The 18433-nt window shown below is 37.7% G+C and overlaps 3 protein-coding genes and 3 pseudogenes across 7 annotated transcripts; 4 read left to right on the top strand and 2 right to left on the bottom strand.

Annotated features, from left to right (window-relative positions):
• Positions 1-671: 671 nt before the first annotated feature.
• On the bottom strand, positions 672-1360 carry LOC104731799 (putative lipid-transfer protein DIR1 pseudogene; annotated as a pseudogene). The gene is made up of 2 exons (XR_015582462.1): positions 999-1360; positions 672-892 (listed from the first exon to the last, which is right to left on the bottom strand). The product of XR_015582462.1 is annotated as a putative lipid-transfer protein DIR1 pseudogene (transcript).
• A 511-nt stretch (positions 1361-1871) lies between these two features.
• Positions 1872-2647, bottom strand: LOC104731791 (putative lipid-transfer protein DIR1). The gene is made up of 2 exons (XM_010451276.3): positions 2198-2647; positions 1872-2118 (listed from the first exon to the last, which is right to left on the bottom strand). The coding sequence occupies exons 1-2, from the start codon at positions 2514-2516 to the stop codon at positions 2114-2116; spliced, it is 324 nt and encodes a 107-aa protein (XP_010449578.1). The 5' UTR covers positions 2517-2647; the 3' UTR covers positions 1872-2113.
• Positions 2648-3617: 970 nt separating this feature from the next.
• LOC104731781 (fimbrin-3) lies at positions 3618-8103 on the top strand. Its single transcript, XM_010451265.2, has 15 exons — positions 3618-4093; positions 4359-4512; positions 4626-4799; positions 4910-5145; positions 5244-5415; positions 5514-5552; positions 5631-5699; positions 5786-5902; positions 6103-6314; positions 6393-6545; positions 6636-6835; positions 6931-7088; positions 7181-7277; positions 7387-7478; positions 7594-8103. Exons 2-15 carry the CDS (start codon positions 4429-4431, stop codon positions 7891-7893), a joined length of 2103 nt encoding a protein of 700 aa, XP_010449567.1. The 5' UTR covers positions 3618-4093; positions 4359-4428; the 3' UTR covers positions 7894-8103.
• Positions 8104-8460: 357 nt separating this feature from the next.
• LOC104731773 (protein ENHANCED DOWNY MILDEW 2) lies at positions 8461-15269 on the top strand. Of its 2 annotated transcripts, none has more exons than XM_087488766.1 (19): positions 8461-8624; positions 8874-9310; positions 9412-9508; positions 9716-9769; positions 9885-10021; positions 10334-10430; positions 10540-10641; positions 10750-10994; positions 11075-11164; positions 11254-11826; positions 11924-12071; positions 12149-12250; positions 12343-12435; positions 12751-12792; positions 12939-13049; positions 13158-13229; positions 13336-13454; positions 13544-13607; positions 13719-15269. In XM_087488766.1, exons 2-19 carry the CDS (start codon positions 8889-8891, stop codon positions 15066-15068), a joined length of 3918 nt encoding a protein of 1305 aa, XP_087344892.1. In that variant the 5' UTR covers positions 8461-8624; positions 8874-8888; the 3' UTR covers positions 15069-15269. The 2 variants fall into 2 exon arrangements, with proteins under 2 accessions (XP_087344892.1, XP_087344889.1); XM_087488763.1 differs by having other exon boundaries at positions 8479-8618; positions 8859-9310.
• Positions 15225-16538, top strand: LOC104731763 (putative long-chain-alcohol O-fatty-acyltransferase 1 pseudogene; annotated as a pseudogene). Its single transcript, XR_015582387.1, has one exon. The product of XR_015582387.1 is annotated as a putative long-chain-alcohol O-fatty-acyltransferase 1 pseudogene (transcript).
• LOC104731754 (putative long-chain-alcohol O-fatty-acyltransferase 3 pseudogene) lies at positions 16538-17903 on the top strand (annotated as a pseudogene). The gene has a single exon (XR_015582391.1). The product of XR_015582391.1 is annotated as a putative long-chain-alcohol O-fatty-acyltransferase 3 pseudogene (transcript).
• The last annotated feature ends 530 nt before the right edge of the window (positions 17904-18433 follow it).

Here is an 18433-nt window from a genome sequence, read left to right as displayed (position 1 = left end):
TGCGGGTCGAGACAAAGTATGCGGCATACGGCCTGTCTTGTCTTAGTTCTTCAAGCTGCGTGTTACACAAGGAACAACAAAACAAACGTAAGACATCTCTGTCTTTACAAAATAAAAACAGGAGAATGACTGTTTATAATACCACACTTGTCTAGAAGAGGCGTATACGGGAATGCTCGTAGGTTCTTCCATCAACACCAGGGCGGCGAAAACTATTGCATGAGATGCAAATTTCACAAGAGATCTGGTATTATTCTAATCCATTCTCTCTTTATGTCTACCTCTTGCTTGACTAATAATACCATGAAATCCTTAAATTTAATAGCTTCTTATAATAAACAAGTTAATGCTAAAGTGAAAGCTAGAAAGAGCCTATGATATGGGTTGAAGACTCTCAAGTCTTTGTAGTCAAGTCGTCTTTTGAGTTGAATTTGTCTGCAAATTACACATGAGGGAGCTTATGGTAATTATTATTGGCATTTTTTTGCTCTCTTTCTCCTTTCATAAATTAAAATTGAATAATTATTATTTGGTTTCTTTGCAGGGAAGAGGCATAAAAAGTATTTGGTTTCTTTGGTCAAAGTATTGTTTTCTTTGCTCAAAAAAAAAAAAAAAAAAAAAGAGTCAATTTTTTAAGATCATAATCAAGAAACTTAAGTAGAGCATAAAGATTTCACACTAAAAAGAAAAACATTACTTTATTCTTTTTCATAATTAATATGTATAGAACATGGTTCATCTAAGTAATCGACAATGTGATTGAAAAATCATTGCAAAGTAGATAATTTATTCGAATCAGAGCAGCACAACACAGCAATACATATTATCGCTTGAGAGACTTCAGGGCAAGAGTCTGAAGTAGACCGGCCTGTCTTCAGCTCAGTTTATCAAGCTGCATGTTACAAAAGGAACAAACATCAAAACAAACATAAGATTATTCTCTCTTTACAGAAAAATTTAAAAAACAACAAACTCCAACGGTTACTTTGATTTCTTACCTTACAAACAGGAGGGAGGACTTATACCACACTTGGCTAGGAGAGGCCTGATATTAGATGGTTCCATCCCGTATCTGCGGAGAAAAGCCTTGTACGAACAGAGGCATCGTAGGTTAGCCGTTTTTGCCACTGCGCAGCAGTCGGGTTCCGGAGGTGGAGGGTTGTTTCCAGTGACGGCTGGACGGCATTTATTCAAGTTGTTTGTACTGATGTTGCAAATGGAAATGCTTGTAGCTTCTTTCACCATTATTGCAGTGGTTAAAACTATTGCGAGAATTGCAAATTGCATGTGGATTCTGTTGTTGTTCTTACCCATTCTCTCTCTCTCTCTTTTTTTTTTTTTGTTATATTCACTCTGTGATTTGTGAAACTCTTCAGTGTAATGAGCTTATTATATAGCAAATGTTAATGATAAGTGGGAGCTAGTAAAGGCGTAGACTCACAGGTCTTTGCACAAGTCGTCGTTAGTGCGGCTGCTGAAATATAGGACTTGCTCCTTTTTTCGTGACTAGTGGCTTTAGTTCGTTTTATCTTGTTTTGTCCTTGTCAAGTCATTTAGTTTTTTTTTTCTTCTGTGTAAATATCAAAAGACTGTCTAATTCTGTCTTCTTGTCATGTTGAGCAAATTTCACAACACCAGAAACAGAGTTGCTCGAGTCTACTTCAACCAATGAACTCTGCCAAAGTCAAAAGAAGGCTTGCGTAACACTGTATATCAACTACTAATCATCTATTACTAATTAACCAATGAGTTAACAATCAGATTTATTATGATTCATAATCATGACAAGTTGGACAGTTCTTAGGTTTTTTTTTTTTTTTTTTAGTTTGGTTCTCCATAAGGAAAGGCGTGGTGGTGAGTTAGGTTTTGGATACTATGATAATATTTTTCCGTTTTCATTAACGTATAAAACACGGTTCTTACATACAGAAGGTAAATCTAAAATCACTTTTAGTTTGTGATTTATTTGAAACAGGATACTAAAAAAACATTGTAAAATCACTTGACCAAAAAAAAAAAACCATTGTAAATTTGAATTCAGATGCAAGACTAGATCCAGCGTAAGTCTACAATTAGCACCATAGTCCATAGAGACCTGTCTCGGTTCAGTTCTTCAAGCTGCGCGAATACAAAACGTTACACACTTTCTTTGCTTTCAAGATCTTACTACAAAACTCAATAAATCACATCAAAATACCTTGGCAACCACGAGGGACTGTTGTAACGCCACATTTGGCTACAAGAGCCGCGACTTTAGCCGGGTCAATTCCTAAGATCGGGAGATAAAACTTGAATCTGCAGAGGCATCCTAGATTAGCGGCTCGAACCACTACGCAGCACTCGTCGACAGGAGGCGGAGGATTGTTTCCAGTGATGGCTGGACGACATTTCTGCATATCGTTTGTGTCCATGTTACAAATGGACATGCTTGTAGCTTCTTTCACCATTGTTGCAACGGTTAAAACCATTGCAAAAGCTGCAAATTGCATAAGGGTTTTGGTATTGTTCTTACCCATTCTCTAGATCGTACCCTAGCCTATACTTGTGGCATCTCTTTAAATATCTATGATAACGTACGAGCTTAAAAAATGCTAACCGAAAGGGTAGTAAGAAATTAAGAGCGTAACGTAAAGAGATAAGTATGGGTGATGTAATTCAGAAGTGTATTGAGTTGAGATGTGTGAACAAAGAGACAAATTTGTGGAAAAAAAGACACAGTTGCATTGCATGCCATAGTTTCTGGGTGGTGAAGGACAAAGAGTATAATTTTTAACTCTTTGCGTGACCAATGTGGCGCCGTTTGTTTTGTCCTTTTCGATATTTTAGTTAGATGGATCATTAGCACAGACATGCATATCATAATTATTGATGACATCAATTCATGATTTTTTATTAATGGAAAACTAATGAATACACAACTAATTTGTCGATTTAATGTGAATGTTGTGCTCTCTTTTAATTTAATAAGGACGGAATTATTCTTTTTTTTTCTTTCTAATAGTATTAATTTAGTGGGAAATTATATCCGGAAGACTGAAAGGATAAGATTTATACTATAGTATTTCAATAATAAACATGAAGAAAACATCAAAAATAACATCTTTAAACGATTATTTGACTATTTTATGTCCTTGCCTTAGCAAACGCAATTGTGGAAGAGACTCTTAAACGATAAGTTTCGTTTAACTAGAACTATGGTCAAGATTTTCTACATTTCTTTCCAATTCATATTTTATCATCGACCAAATGTTAGAATATATTATCATTTTTATTATATATTGAAAAATGCATTTTCGTGACCGGTTAAACCAAAATCTACAAAAAAAACATTTTAATTTAATATCACACAATTTATATTAGTAGGCCGTCGTGCGTACCACACATGGGTTTGTAAAAAAATTAAAAAACAAATGCAAAATATAAAAAAAACAAAAAAAAAGTCGGTGGAGAAGATCTTTGTTTCCTTCATAAAATCTAATCTTTCCTAAAAATAAGTAACCAAACTTTTTTTTTGCAATAAATATTTTGATCACTTGAAAATATATATACCAATATCTTCCGTAAATCAATCAAAGCTTCTTATCTAATAGTATGGTTAGTAATTTATGTAAAAATGTAACCAAGTGAATAGAGAGAAAAATTGTTTTAAGTCTTCTTCGGTTCGTCCACATATAGAAACGACGACACCTACACAAGTCGTTCGTTTTTAAACCGTGAGGGTCCACCGTTTGTTCCACATGTCGTCATCAAACAGCGAGTATATATAACAATAAATTTAATAATTAACCCTACTCGCGATTCTTCTGACGAAACATTCAATTTTCACAACCATAATAAACTCGTTTTCCTCCTTCTCTCTCTCTCTCTCTCCTCTTCATCGCTTTGCTCTCACACGAAGCAAATAACGATCCTCTCTCTCTCTTCTCTTCCGTATTCATTCTTCTTCTTCTTGTTCACATTGTTGCGTTTTGAATTCTAGTTTCCTGGAAGAAATAGCCAACATTGCATCGAAATAGAAAAAAAAAAAAAAAGCAGAACTTTGGATTTGATTTTTTTCGAAACAGAGAATCTCATTTTCGATATTAACATTGGGGTTTGTTTATTCTCCTCCTAGATTTCTGGAATTTTTTGTAATCGAATCGAAAGTCACGTTTTTTTTTCTCTCTTCCTAATCTATCTGTAAAACTCTGTTAAATGATCCAACTTTTGAATCTTGCTGTAATGTCTTTAGCTAACATTTGCTATTTTAAGTATGAACCTTTGGATCGATAAAAATTGGTTTTTTTTTCTTCGTTTCATCCCAAAGTTTTGATTTTTCTTTCTTTCTGAAGCTTACATTGATTTTTTTCCTTTTGCAGGTTCTACATTGGTTTGATTTTTGAAGAGATTTGTTTTGTTTTTCTTCCCCCGTGAATTGTTGCGGGGGAGATGTCTGGTGTGGGTGTTATTGTTTCGGATCCATGGTTACAAAGTCAGCTTACACAAGTCGAGCTTCGGAGTCTTAATTCCAAGGTTAATAAAGTTTCTCTCTTTTTTTCTCATTGTTTTTAACTCCCCATAGATGCAATCTAAGAGGAGCTTTTGTTTTGATCTGGATATTTGGGTTTGTGTGTGTGTGTTTTTAGTTTGGTTCGTTGAAGAATCAGAATGGTAAGGTTACATTAGAGGATCTTCCGTCTGTATTGGTCAAGGTGAAGTCACTTAGTTCAGCTTTTAAGGAGAAAGAAATCAGAGAACTCTTGCTAGATTTGGGTTCTGATTATGAAACCGATGATCTTGATTTCGAATCGTTTCTCAAGGTTTGTTTTGATCTTTCTCTCTGTTGTGATGTGTTTTTGTTTATTCTTGTGAATGTCTTTGATGGATGTGTGATGTTGTATTGTGGTTTGATACAACGAAATGTGTGCAGATATATCTAAACTTGAGAGATAAAGCTGCTGATAAATCTGGTGGTCATAAGCACTCATCTACGTTTCTTAAAGCCGGCACAACGACTCTTCATACCATCAACCAGTCAGAGAAGGGTTCTTTTGTTCATCACATTAACAGATATCTAGGGGATGACCCTTTTTTGATGCAGTTTCTTCCTTTAGATCCGGATTCCAATGATTTGTATGAACTTGTGAAAGATGGTGTACTTCTATGGTAATGTGCAAATTTGTGTATTTGGATTTCTGTCTCAACATTAGTACATTTGGTTTCTGGGGGTTTGACTTGTTCTACCTTTTTCCTTTTTGGTACAGTAAGCTTATAAACATAGCAGTTCCTGGAACAATAGATGAACGAGCGATCAACACGAAAAGGGTACTTAACCCATGGGAGAGAAATGAGAATCACACGCTTTGTCTCAACTCTGCGAAAGCTGTTGGCTGCAGCGTGGTTAATATTGGGACTCAGGACCTGGCTGAAGGACGAGTATGTTTTGCTTTGCTTGCTTAGTTTTCAGTAAATCATAATATATTGGAGATGAAAATCTATGATCCCTGACCACAGAGGTTTTATTGTTTTTGCAGCCTCATTTGGTGCTTGGATTGATCTCACAACTCATAAAGGTCCACACTTTTTTGCTATGTGCATCTTTCTCTGTGTTTATGCTTGATTATTTTACTAACTAATGTTGGAAACTGCAGATTCAACTGCTCGCTGATCTTAGTTTGAAGAAAATGCCTCAACTTGTTGAGTTGGTGGAAGACAACGATGTAATGACCTGCTAATCTCTTTGTGAATTTCTGACCAAACTATAAGCATGTCGTAAATAATAGTTACAATTTTATGTCTGTTCCAGGATATTGAAGAATTTTTGAGATTACCCCCTGAGAAAGTCTTACTCAAATGGATGAACTTTCATCTCAAGAAAGGTGGTTACAAAAAAACAGTTGGAAATTTTTCATCGGATCTGAAGGTATTTGGCTTTCCATGTAGCATTTCTTGGAACTACTCTCCTTTGTGTCCCTTCAAAAGCTTCATTCTAGATAGTTAACACGTAATTCTCTCCAACACACTGAAGCAAATATCGGTTTGAATAGGAAAACCAAAAGCTCACCACCATAAGCTATGAAAATGTTTGATATTTTTTCTTAATCTTGAGGGTTGAATATGCAGGACGCACAAGCCTATGCTTACCTGCTCAATGTTCTCGCACCAGAGCACTGCGATCCAGCTACTCTAAATGCAGAGAATGATCTTGAAAGGGCAAACATGGTCCTCGAACATGCAGAGAGAATGAACTGCAAACGGTATTTGACTGCAGAGGAGATAGTTGAGGGATCTTCGTATTTGAATCTAGCATTTGTGGCACAGATATTTCACGAAAGGTCGGTAAAGATCGTTGAAGATAAGATTATTCTCTTATGCACTGGTTCTCTAACACACTAGCTTCTCTGTGCCTGCAGGAATGGCCTTAGCACTGATGGTAGGTTCTCCTTTGCGGAGATGATGACCGAGGATTTACAGAGTTGTAGAGATGAAAGATGTTACCGCTTATGGATTAACAGCCTTGGGATTGAGAGTTACGTCAACAATGTGTTTGAAGATGTTAGAAATGGGTGAGCATTTGGTATGGAAAATAATTTTATAAGCTTTTGGTCCTGAAACATATCATAAGGTTTTTTTAATACTTAATATTGCTGATGCAGATGGATTCTTCTGGAAGTTGTCGACAAGGTTTATCCAGGATCAGTTAACTGGAAGCATGCTTCAAAACCACCAATTAAAATGCCGTTTAGGAAAGTAGAGAATTGCAATCAAGTCGTCAAGATTGGGAAAGAGAAGAGATTCTCGCTTGTAAATGTAGCTGGAAATGACATAGTTCAAGGGAATAAGAAGCTTATCCTCGGTAAGTACTCCGCTTAGCTAACTACAATTTGTTTATTTTGACAAGATGCTCTACAGTCTTATAACAGTGGTGGTGTATATACATATATGTCTCAGGCTTCTTATGGCAGTTGATGAGAACCCATATGCTCCAACTTCTCAAGAATCTGAGGTCTCGAACACGAGGAAAAGACATGACGGACTCAGAGATCCTGAGCTGGGCAAACAGGAAAGTCAAAATCATGGGACGGAAATCACAGATCGAAAGCTTCAAGGTTCCATCTTTTACTTTCCATCAAAACTCAAAACAATATCAACTGAAAAAGCTTATGTTGAATCAAATCTGTATTGCTAAAACTTCAAATAGGATAAGAGTCTATCAAGTGGATTATTCTTCCTCGATCTTCTATGGGCAGTTGAGCCAAGAGTTGTTAACTGGAATCTTGTCACCAAGGGTGAATCAGGTCCATTACTCTCTTTAACTATAGAATAAGAACCTCTTCCTCTCTCTACCCTCTGCTTAAACCGCAGTTAACTTAACCATACTTTTTTTGGCTATGGAAACTATTACAGAAGATGAGAAGAGACTGAATGCTACATATATTGTCAGTGTAGCAAGAAAGCTTGGTTGCTCGGTTTTCTTGTTGCCGGAAGATATCATCGAGGTAAAAGAACAAAATCTAAAAATCTTCTGAAACAGCTGACAATTCATTCAGACACAACATAACATACATTAACTATAAAAATCTGAGCTGGTTTTAAAATGTCTTGGTGTTGCAGGTGAATCAAAAGATGATATTAATCTTAACGGCAAGTATAATGTATTGGAGCCTTCAGCAAAAAACATCATCGTCAGAGAGTTCAAGTTCGAGTTCGGATTCATCATCGACTTATAGCACGACAACGACATGCACAAGCACATGCACGAGCACTGATGCTTCACCAGCTCCATCTGTCACGGGAGATGATGAAGTCTCTTCATTAAACGGGGAAATATCGAGCTTAACGATAGAAGAAGACAATGACGCAGACATAATGTCTGATATCACCTCCATCTCAGAGGAAGCAGTCATTGAATAGAGAGTGAAAGAGAGAAACAATACCCTTTGCCGGAACAGAGTTGCTTTGTAATATTTTTCACATCCTTCTCTGTCTGTGTGATTAATAAAATTCAAAAAATTATATTTGTTACCTCTATTAAAAAAAAAGGAAACATTAAAGGTTCAAAAAGAAAAAAAAGAAAACAATTGTGAAGTACACTAATAAAAATGTCAATCTTGTATTTTAAAATTTAATATTTGTTGACTTCTATTTTTTTTTTTTGGTTTATAAAGAAAAAACATTAAAGAAAAAGAGATATTTTAGAATACTTCCAATGGTTTATACTAATTGTTGTGTTTGTTGTTGATGAATGGTGATGATGATTTGCTTACAATGTCTCTCTCTCTCTTTATGCCTAGCTCGAGCATCGAACTCGTCAGGCGTTGCACTGTAGAGTGCCTTCGCAGACCATACGAGCTACAAGAGCCAGGCACTTTTAGTCTTGCCTGATTTCAATTTATACTAACAGTTTTTGACCATTTTGTACTGAAGTGATATTTACCCTATTATTATATTATTTTAAAAAAGGAAATTAAAATTATCATCATACACATCGGCGTCCGTACACGTGCCGTGAATATATAAAACGATGAAAAAAAAAAAATAATCTCAAACAGTTCTTCTAGCATTGTGAAGACGACAACGACGATCCCATACTCTCTTTTGATTTCAATTACACTCGCAGGAGTCGAGAATTCTCAAAGGTTTTTGTTTACTTCTTCTTCGTGATTGATTGATTCATTCGTTTTACTTCTTCTTTAATTCCTTTTTTCTCAATTTGGGGCTTTCTCGTCATCTCAATTCTTCTATTTTGAAGCCCCTTTTATCTCCAATTCGTGTTTCTTTTCTTCTCCTAAGACAAACCCTAATTCGAATTTTAGGGTTTATGAGAGAGTTGTGATTTTTCTGGAATGTCCCATTGATTTGTTTGGATACGTTTCTAGGTTTAGGGGAATTAGGGAATTGATTGATTGATGGCGTTCGTTGACGATGATGAAGAGGAAGACTACTCTGTTCCTCAATCAGCTTCGAATTACTATTTCGAAGATGACGATAAAGAGCCTGTTTCGTTTGCGCGTCTGCCAATTCAATGGACCGGAGAGGATAAAGTTGTTGATGGGAGTGCGTTAGGTTTATACTTGAGAGGAAGATCTGGTGATGGGCTTTTGCCTTTGCATAAGCTTGTTAAAGCTTGGAGATTCGATCTTTCGAACTTTAGGCCTGAGGTTTCTGTTCTTACCAAGGATAATATCTGGGTTAAGCTTGAGGAACCGAGGAAAAGTTACGCGGAGTTGATTAGAACTGTTTTGGTTACTTTGTATTCCATTCAGTTTTTTAGGAGGAATCCTCAAGCGTCTGAGAAATCTCTTTTGGAGAAGTTATCTAGATGTTTGAGGTGACTGGTTTGGCTTTTTTTTTCAGGTCTTTTTGTTCTTCTGAAAATTTTGTTCTTTTGGTTTCTATAACTCTCGTGGTTTTTGGATGTTGTTTGTGTAGGTCGTATGACGTGAAGCCATCGCAGAATGATTTGGTGGATCACATTGACTTAATCGCTGAAGCTGCTAAAAGAGATGTCAATTTGGCGGAATCAAAGGTTAGTATGGAGATTTTTTTTTTTCTGACTTTCTGGTCTGTGACATGTTTGATTTTACAAGTATTGTAGCTTCTGTTTCTTGAGAGCTTTTGATGCCAACCATATATGTTTTCAAGAGTTTTAGTTCGCTTTCTGGCTTTAATGTTTTCTGTATTGTATCATTTTCTCTCCTAATTTTGTTGAGTTTTTTCTTTCTTGTGTGACTAGTTTATACTTGCATTTCTCGCTAAGAAGCCTACCAAAAGGAGATTAGCTGATGAGGTTTGATTTTTAAATCCCACTTGAGTACTCTTTTCCTAATGTGGGTTTCCCCTTTTTTTGCCCTTTATTTTCACACGGTCTTAGTTTCTGTTACGAACTTGTTATTACTTATTAGGACAATGCAAAGGATGATTTCATAGTAGGAGATGACGACAATTATGTAGCTTCCGATGAAGATGAATCGGGTGATGAAGACGATGATTTTTTTGAGTCTGTTTGTGCTATATGTGACAATGGTGGCGAGATTTTGTGGTATGTTTCCTTGCTGGATATCAATTTTGTAGTTTGATTTCTCTGGAAGTTCTTTTGCAGAATTAGCCTTCCTCCTTTTACTTTCTTGGTTAGAATAAGGCCATGCGTATCTTCCGTTTGCGTTTGGCATTTTACAAACATATTTTATGAAAACTGAAAATGATTTAACAACGTGAAATATGCAAACGCAATTCCAGTGGTTAAGGCGATCGAGGCCTTACTAGGTTTCTGCAGATTCATTGTTTTGCTCCATATTGTGTGTTGCTATTTCACTGGACCAGATCTTTAACTCTTGTGTTCTGCTTTTTGCAGTTGTGAAGGAAGCTGCCTGAGATCTTTTCATGCTACCAAAAAAGATGGTGAAGATTCACTTTGTGATTCTCTTGGCTTCACCAAGATGCAAGTGGAAGTATGTAACTTATATTATTTTCTCATGAGTTCTGAATATTTCTGAGCGTCTTCGTTTTCTTGAGTAGGCATGGGGTTAATGTTAATGTTGTTTATGGACTGTTTTCCAGGCAATTCAGAAATACTTTTGCCCAAACTGTGAGCATAAGATACATCAATGCTTCATTTGCAAGAACCTTGGCTCTTCTGATAATTCTGCTGGGGCTGCAGAGGTATGAAATTATTGATCTTATATGTTGAATTCTGTTCAGACGTGTTTTGTTGATAATGGTGACTGTCATCTAACTTGGATGAGCTTTGTGTTTTTAACCTGTTCTTAGGTTTTCCAATGCGTGTCAGCCACCTGCGGCTACTTTTATCATCCTCGTTGTGTCACAAGACGGCTACGTTTAGGAAATAAAGAAGAGTCTGAAGCACTAGAGAGACAAATCATTGCAGGAGAGTTTACATGCCCATTGCACAAATGCAGTGTCTGTGAAAACGGAGAGGTTAAGACAGACTCTAATTTGCAATTTGCTGTTTGCCGGCGATGTCCAAAGTCCTACCACAGAAAATGCCTGCCGCGGTATACCTCCATTCACTTGTCATTCTTTTTTTATTGCTATCTCAGAGCTCTATTTGAATTACTGTCTTGTTGTTTTCTAGGGAAATTTCTTTTGAAGATATTGAGGACGAGGATATATTTACTAGGGCATGGGATGGACTCTTGCACAACCGTGTACTCATATATTGCCAGTAAGATTTTTTATATGGTGTATCTTTCTGTGTAAATTTATAAGTATACTTACCTTGAGACACTCATTTGAATGATTTCCCTTGCCTAGAGAACATGAGATAGATGAAGAACTCCTGACACCAGTTAGAGACCATGTAAAGTTTCCTTTCACCGAAGAGAAGAAGGCGTTCATAAAAGAAAAAAAAAAAATACTAGAATCACATGTGGGACGAGATAGAGAGAGACCTAAGGTTAAGGATCCTGCCTTACAAGATACTTGTAGAAAAGCTTCTGTTAAATCCTGTAGAAGTTCGTTTCCTTCATCAAAAGATGGTGTCTCAACAAAGAAGCAAAGATTAGTGTTATCTGTACCAGACCATTTGAGAAAACGAAAGGATGTTGATCCATCCATAAAGTATAAAGTGGTTCCACAGAAATCCCAGAAGATGATGGAAGATCCCCGTGAAGCTGGCAAAAACAAGCTGGGAGTCAAAGAGGCACGTGAAGTTGGTAAAAGCAAGGTTTCACTGGGTGAGAGGTTGTTTAATTACGTTCAGGAACCTAACATAGTAAAGCCTGGGCGCGTGGATCCAGTTGATAGCAAGCACCATAAGACTGACTCAATTGCCTCCAAGGAGCCAGGAAGTGAAATTCATGCATTGGACAACGACTCTCAAAGGAGGTTAGTATTTTATTGTTTAAAATTCCAGTTTCCCTTAAAAATCTATTTAGGACCTATTAGTAAATTTTTTACATCGTATCTATTTTTGCCAATGTAGGCTCTTGGCGGTAATGAAAAGAGCTACTGAAGAAATAACTATGGGTACTATTTTAAAGAAATTCAAAGTTCAATCTATGCACACAAACTCCACAAGGAATGTTGTGGACAAGACGATCACTATGGGGAAGGTAGAGGGCTCAGTTCAGGTGGGCTAGAAATCTGAATCCGATCACTATTTGGCCTCTCTTAGCTCTATTTCTGACTTTAAATTTTGTTTCTTCAGGCTGTCAGAACAGCACTAAAAAAGCTTGAGGAAGGAGGAAACATCGAGGATGCTAAAGCAGTTTGTGAGCCAGAGGTTCTGAGACAAATCTCCAAGTGGAAGGTCCTAAGCTTATTTCTGCATCCTTTTTATATGTCTTTGCTTGCAACTAATTTTTTTGCTAATCCTCTAGATCTTTATTTCTTTTGCTTCAGGATAAGCTCAAAGTTTATCTTGCTCCTTTTATCCATGGTGCACGCTATACCTCCTTTGGACGTCATTTTACTAATCCTGAAAAACTTCAACAGGTAATCTATCCTCTTAAAAGCATTAATAAGATTAAGGTCTAAGCAGTTGACCACAAAAAAAAAAAAGATTTAAGGTCTAAGCATCCTATAAGTAAAAAGGATTTCGGTTCACACTTAATAATCGTCAAGGAGAAATGACTCTTAAAAATGTAGGCTGTTTACACCTTTTCAATTAGCTTACTTAATCTGTCTTCTGTGAGGATTATTATGCTGTTGGCTTACACTTTCTGCCACCTGCTTTTTATACACTGTTAAACTCTGGCTCATGTATCTGAAGCTTGATGCCTGATCGGACCCTATTACTTTGTCATGCAGATTGTTGATAGGCTCCATTGGTATGCAGAAGATGGTGATATGGTGAGATTTGCTCACAAACGTTATCTGTTCGGGTTTAATTTTTTTGTTTACGTGTCTTACAATTCTGAAGTATGATATTGTTAGTATTATGATCAATTTCTTGCGCATAAACAATGATGTCTGGTTTCTGGTATCTCTTCCAACAGATAGTCGACTTCTGTTGTGGCGCTAATGACTTCAGCTGTTTGATGAAAACGAAGCTTGAAGAAACGGGGAAGAAATGCTTATATAAAAATTATGATCTTATTCAATCGAAGGTAAAGTCTTCTCACTGACACGGAAACAACATATACTGGATCGTAGTGTGTTCTATTATTCATCAGTCTTCTAAGAATATTCATTGAATTAATTTATCTTACTTTCAGAATACTTTCAATTTTGAGAGAAAGGATTGGATGACTGTACGCAAAGATGACTTGGAACCAGGTTCAAAGCTGGTAAGATACAAATTTCCTTTTAATCTGAACCTTGTGTTAGCTCCCGTGACATTGAAATAGTTTGGGTTGTATCCAACTATTTATATTTTTGGCATTATGAGTATAGATTATGGGGCTAAATCCACCATTTGGAGTCAATGCTTCTCTTGCAAACAAGTTTATTGCTAAGGCTCTTGAGTTTCGCCCAAAGATTCTCATCCTCATTGTTCCTCCGGAGACTGAAAGGTTTCAGTTTCCATCTATCTCATCTGCTCCTCTGTACCATTTCTTAACGACTCTTCTCTCCCTCTTAAATCTCTCACTTTTCTCAACAGGTTAGATAAAAAGAAGTCATCTTATGTGCTCATATGGGAGGATAAAACGTTCCTATCTGGAAATGTAAATCATTCGCTCTTCTTTTGGTTTGCCCTCTCTTGATATAGCTTTCTGAGAGATTGAGCCTTTCTTGAGTTTCTATTAATGTTTTGTTTTCTTGTTTATTCCTTTCAGTCATTTTACCTGCCTGGTTCTGTCAATGAGGAAGACAAACAATTGGAAGACTGGAACAATGTTCCTCCGCCGCTTTCTCTCTGGAGTCGGTCCGACTTTGCAGCCAAGCACAAGAAAATAGCGGAAAAGCATTGCCACTTGTTTAGAGATGTGGGGAGCTCAAATTTAGGGAAAGTTGAAGAAGAAGCAAACGGATCTTTGCATCCACTTGGAGCTTTTGTGGGCATGTGTACTACTATTCCTAGAGATAGTCCTTCCACATTGGACAACGAAGATGTTCCTATGGAACAGGATGAAATTGAGGTAGCTGAGTGTGTTACTAACATTTTGCTCTCTGAGAAAATCGAAACACGGGAAGCTATAGCACGTGTACATCAGTCAGATCACTTGTCAAAGAGAAGTCAGCTGGAAAAGGAGGAAAAGACCAAAGACTGCTCTGGTAGGAAGCTTGGGAAGTCCGTGGATGCTAATGATGTGGATTTGAAGAGCAATGACATGGAAGAGGATCGAGCAGACTTGAATAGAGCACAAGAGAGCATCAAAGTAAAAATTCCCGAAATGTCATCTGATTGGCAGAGTCCTGTTAGGGCTTCCCCAGATGATATATATGATGTCTGCACATCAATTTCCAATACAACATCTCAAAGACCTCACGAGACTGTAGAAGTATCTCTGCCTACAATAACGAGGACAAAAAGTAACTTGGGAAAGAATATTAGAGAACCTGATGGTAAAGTGCAGGGCATTGGAAAACCTGAAGTGACACTGAATAGGCCAAGCTCTGTAAGATCTTCTAGAGAGGACATCTACACTGTCCGTCCATCGCCAGCAAATACGGGTCAGAAGCCGTTTGAAGCTTTTGAACCATCTCATGGTGCAACTTTATCCCATTTCGACGATGGTCTTGCTGCTAAGTATGGCCTTGGTGGAGGCTACAGAATGCCGGATCCTCATTTCATACCGGATCAGTTTGATTTCCGAGGATATTCAGACCTCAGTAGAGGGGTTAGTCCAAGAGAGTATTCACAGCAATACGTTGGGCACTTGGACCCCATGTTAGCTCCTCCTCCTCCAAATCTGATGGACAATACATATCTATTGCAACAACGTTATGCGCCTCACTTCGATCAGATGAATTACCAGAGGATGAGCTCTTTCCCATCTCAGCCTCCAATGCAACCTAGTGGACACAATCTCTTCGATCCTCATGGCTTTCCACTGCAACCGCCACCGCCACCACCTCCACCTCCACCACCTAGTGACTTTGAAATGAGTCCAAGGGGTTTTGCACCTGGCCCGAACCCAAACTACCCTTATATTAGTCGATCTGGCGGTTGGATTGATGACTAGACTTAGCACTAACTATCCTTGTAGTTGCAACATTTATAGTTTGATAGATCTTTTGTGTATCACTCTCTGAAATTAATTGTAGGAAGAAGAGAAGAAATCTAGAACTTTTCTCTGCCACTCATGTCTAGAGCTAGTGGGCCTTTTGGCTGTTAAATAATATTATAAAGAAAAAGGAAGCCAGCCTTCTGTTGTCGTTTAAAACTTTCAAGGCATGTTTTTGTGGTAATTCTTTAATACACACTGGTGCTTCCACAGAATTTGGAAACAAACAGATCTGAGAAATGGAAGAAAACTTAAGAAAGTTAATCGAGGTATGGATCTATGCGTTAATATCTTTATCTTACTGTTATTTCATATCATCTAAAATCTCCAAAGGTGTTCTTCGTCTCCTCTCTATCCTTCCAATGTGCATTCTGTTTCTTCTTCTTCCTCTGTTACTCTCTTCTGTGCATTTTTGCGCCCTTTCAGCTCTGTTTCTCTCATGGCTCGCAAACTTCAGACTTATTCTCTTTGCCTTTGATCAAGGACCTTTGTGTCCACTTCCCCCTAAACTCTCCCGTTTCATATGCTATGCATGTTTACCCATCAAAATCAGAAAAACCCCTTCTCCAGATGCGATCAAGAATCTTCGTTGTAAGAATGAACCTATGCCTAAATGGGTCCTGGCTGTCAAATTTTTGGCCTTGGGCGTCTTGTTACATGTCTATGAATACAGGGATGGTTTGCCTCGGTTCGTTGTCTTGGCTCTTTATTGTCTCCATTTATACCTTGAGGTGGAACTTGTCTTGGTGTTTGTTGGGGCCGTGGTATCTACTCTTCTTGGCTGTGACATCGAGCCAGTGTTCAATGAGCCCTACCTAGCCACCTCTTTACAGGACTTCTGGAGCCGCAGATGGAACCTCATGGTTTCAGCCGTCCTACGCTCAACCGTGCACATCCCCGTTCAGCGTTTTTTCAAACACTTACTCAGTTCAGACGGGGCTATGTTTGCTGGGGTCATGGCCTCCTTCTTTGTGTCGGGCGTGATGCATGAGGTGATCTTCTTTTACATGAGCCGTCAGCCTCCAACTTGGGAAGTCACTTGTTTCTTTGTCTTGCACGGTGCTGCAACAGCCACTGAGATAGCGGTGAAGAGAACACACTGGTGGAGGCCACCGCACCGGGCTGTCTCTGGTCTTGCAGTGTTGACGTTTGTGAGTCTTACGGGCGTTTGGCTATTCCTTCCTCAAATACTGAGAAACAATGTTCATGAGAGAGCGATTGGTGAATGTTTATCAGTTATTGACTTTGCCAAACGCAAGTAATTCACTTCTCCATGATTCTTTTTTGTTTTGTTTTTTTCAATGCAAAGGCTAAACTTAGTTTCTCTTCAGTATGTGTGAAAAAACCGAATATAGAAGTGTGAGACACGTTGTGTGTAGTACGAAGCATTCTTAAAGCGAAACAAATCTAATCATATGGTTTGCAGAATCTAAGAAACGTCATGAAGACAAGAACACGTAAACCTCAAACAATGTGTCTAAAAAGATTTCTAACGAATGATAAATCTAGAGATGCAGAGAGAGGCAAAACTAGTTTATTAATAGTCCGACTCTGTTAACAATGTGTAGCTGTGATATCTTATTTCCACAATTTTCTATTCTGAATGTGTTTGATTCAATCTTTATTATTTTAAAAATACACATCTTATCAAGTCAAACCCTTGGTGATTGGGAGAAATAAAGAAAAACAAGATCTAGAGACATGGAGGACGAATTCAGGACCTTCATCAAGGTTTGGTTTTCAGCAATAATATCGATATCATATTGTTACTACATATCAACTAGAATCAAAGCTGGTGTTTTTCGATTGCTCACTGTTCTTCCTGTTTGTGTTCTGTTTCTTGTTCTTCCTCTGTTTTTTTCCTCTGTTCACTTCTCTGAACTTACAGCATTTTTCCTCTCATGGCTCGCAAATTTCAAACTCATCCTCTTCTGTTTCGATCAAGGCCCCCTCGTCCCACTTCCCTCAAATCTCCCTCGATTCGTCTGCTTCACTTGCTTCCCTATCAAGCCTCAACAAAACCCTAACCCTCAAAATCAAATCCCCAAATGGTTTTTCGCCATTAAAGTTGCCATATTTGGTGCGTTGTTGCATATGTATGAATACAAACAATATATGTCTCCTTCTGTGCTATTGGTTCTTTATTCTCTGCATATATACTTGGAGCTTGAGTTTGCCTTAATGCTCGTCAAAGTATTGGTCTTTATCACTCTTGGATGCGATCTAGAGCCACAGTCCAATGAACCATACTTAGCCACTTCTCTTCAAGACTTCTGGGGCCACCGGTGGAATCTTATGGTCCCCGCAATCCTCCGTCCGGCCGTTTACACTCCGGTCAGGCGACTTGCCAAACGGATAATGAACTCCGATCAGGCTTTGTTCTTGGGAGTTCTCGCAACGTTCCTTGTCTCCGGTGCGGTTCACGAGCTGATCTTCTTCTATATGACGCGTGAGATGCCTACAGGGGAAGTCACTTGGTTCTTTGTGTTACATGGAGTTTGCACTGCCACAGAAGTGGCGGTGAAGAGGACGAGTTTGGTGCAGCGGTGGTGGAGAGTGAGTCCTATAGTATCACGGCTTCTCACGGTGGTGTTTGTGGTTGTGACGAGTGGTTGGTTGTTTTTCCCTCCTCTTATTAGGAGTTGCATGATCGAGAGACTCGCTAACGAAGCCTTTTTGTTCATTGATTTCGTCAAGCACAAGCTTTTTACTCTTAGGTGATGAATCGCTATATCATTATTCAAGTGTGAATGTGTTTCTATTCTATAGCTTGATTATCAAATCATATTACTTCGTAAAATTTCAAAATGACACTAAAGAAAGGTTAAGTGAATTGTGGGTTACATGTCAAATGGTAGAGACGTCTTTGGTTTATATAGATCAACGAGTATTGATCATATGATTAATGAAGAGGAACCATAATCGTAATATTCGAAAAATTCTGAAGAAATTAGATAGACAAACATTAGGAAGAAGGGAAAAATGTCATTTAAACCATGAACTTTTAAATTTTGGCCATTTAAACCATGAACTTTGTTGTAGACCATTTAAAACATGAACTTTTGTTGATTAGCTTTTTAAAACATGAAGTTTCGTTGACCAAGCCAAAAAATACATGACGTTAAATCCGAAAATTGACCTATAAACAGATGTTATTATGCCGTTAATCACTCTGTTACTGATAAAACGACGTCATTTTAATGGAAATTTTAGTTTTAAAAAATGTCATTTAAACCATGAACTTTTAAGTATAGGTCATTTAAACCATGAACTTGTAAATGTATGTCATTTAAACCATGAACTTTCAAATTTATGTCATTTAA

This window comes from Camelina sativa, chromosome 2 (assembly GCF_030686135.1).
Source record: "Camelina sativa cultivar CO46 ecotype springtype chromosome 2, ASM3068613v1".
Taxonomy (NCBI): domain Eukaryota; kingdom Viridiplantae; phylum Streptophyta; class Magnoliopsida; order Brassicales; family Brassicaceae; genus Camelina; species Camelina sativa.
This window is presented reverse-complemented; position numbering and strand designations above follow the sequence as displayed.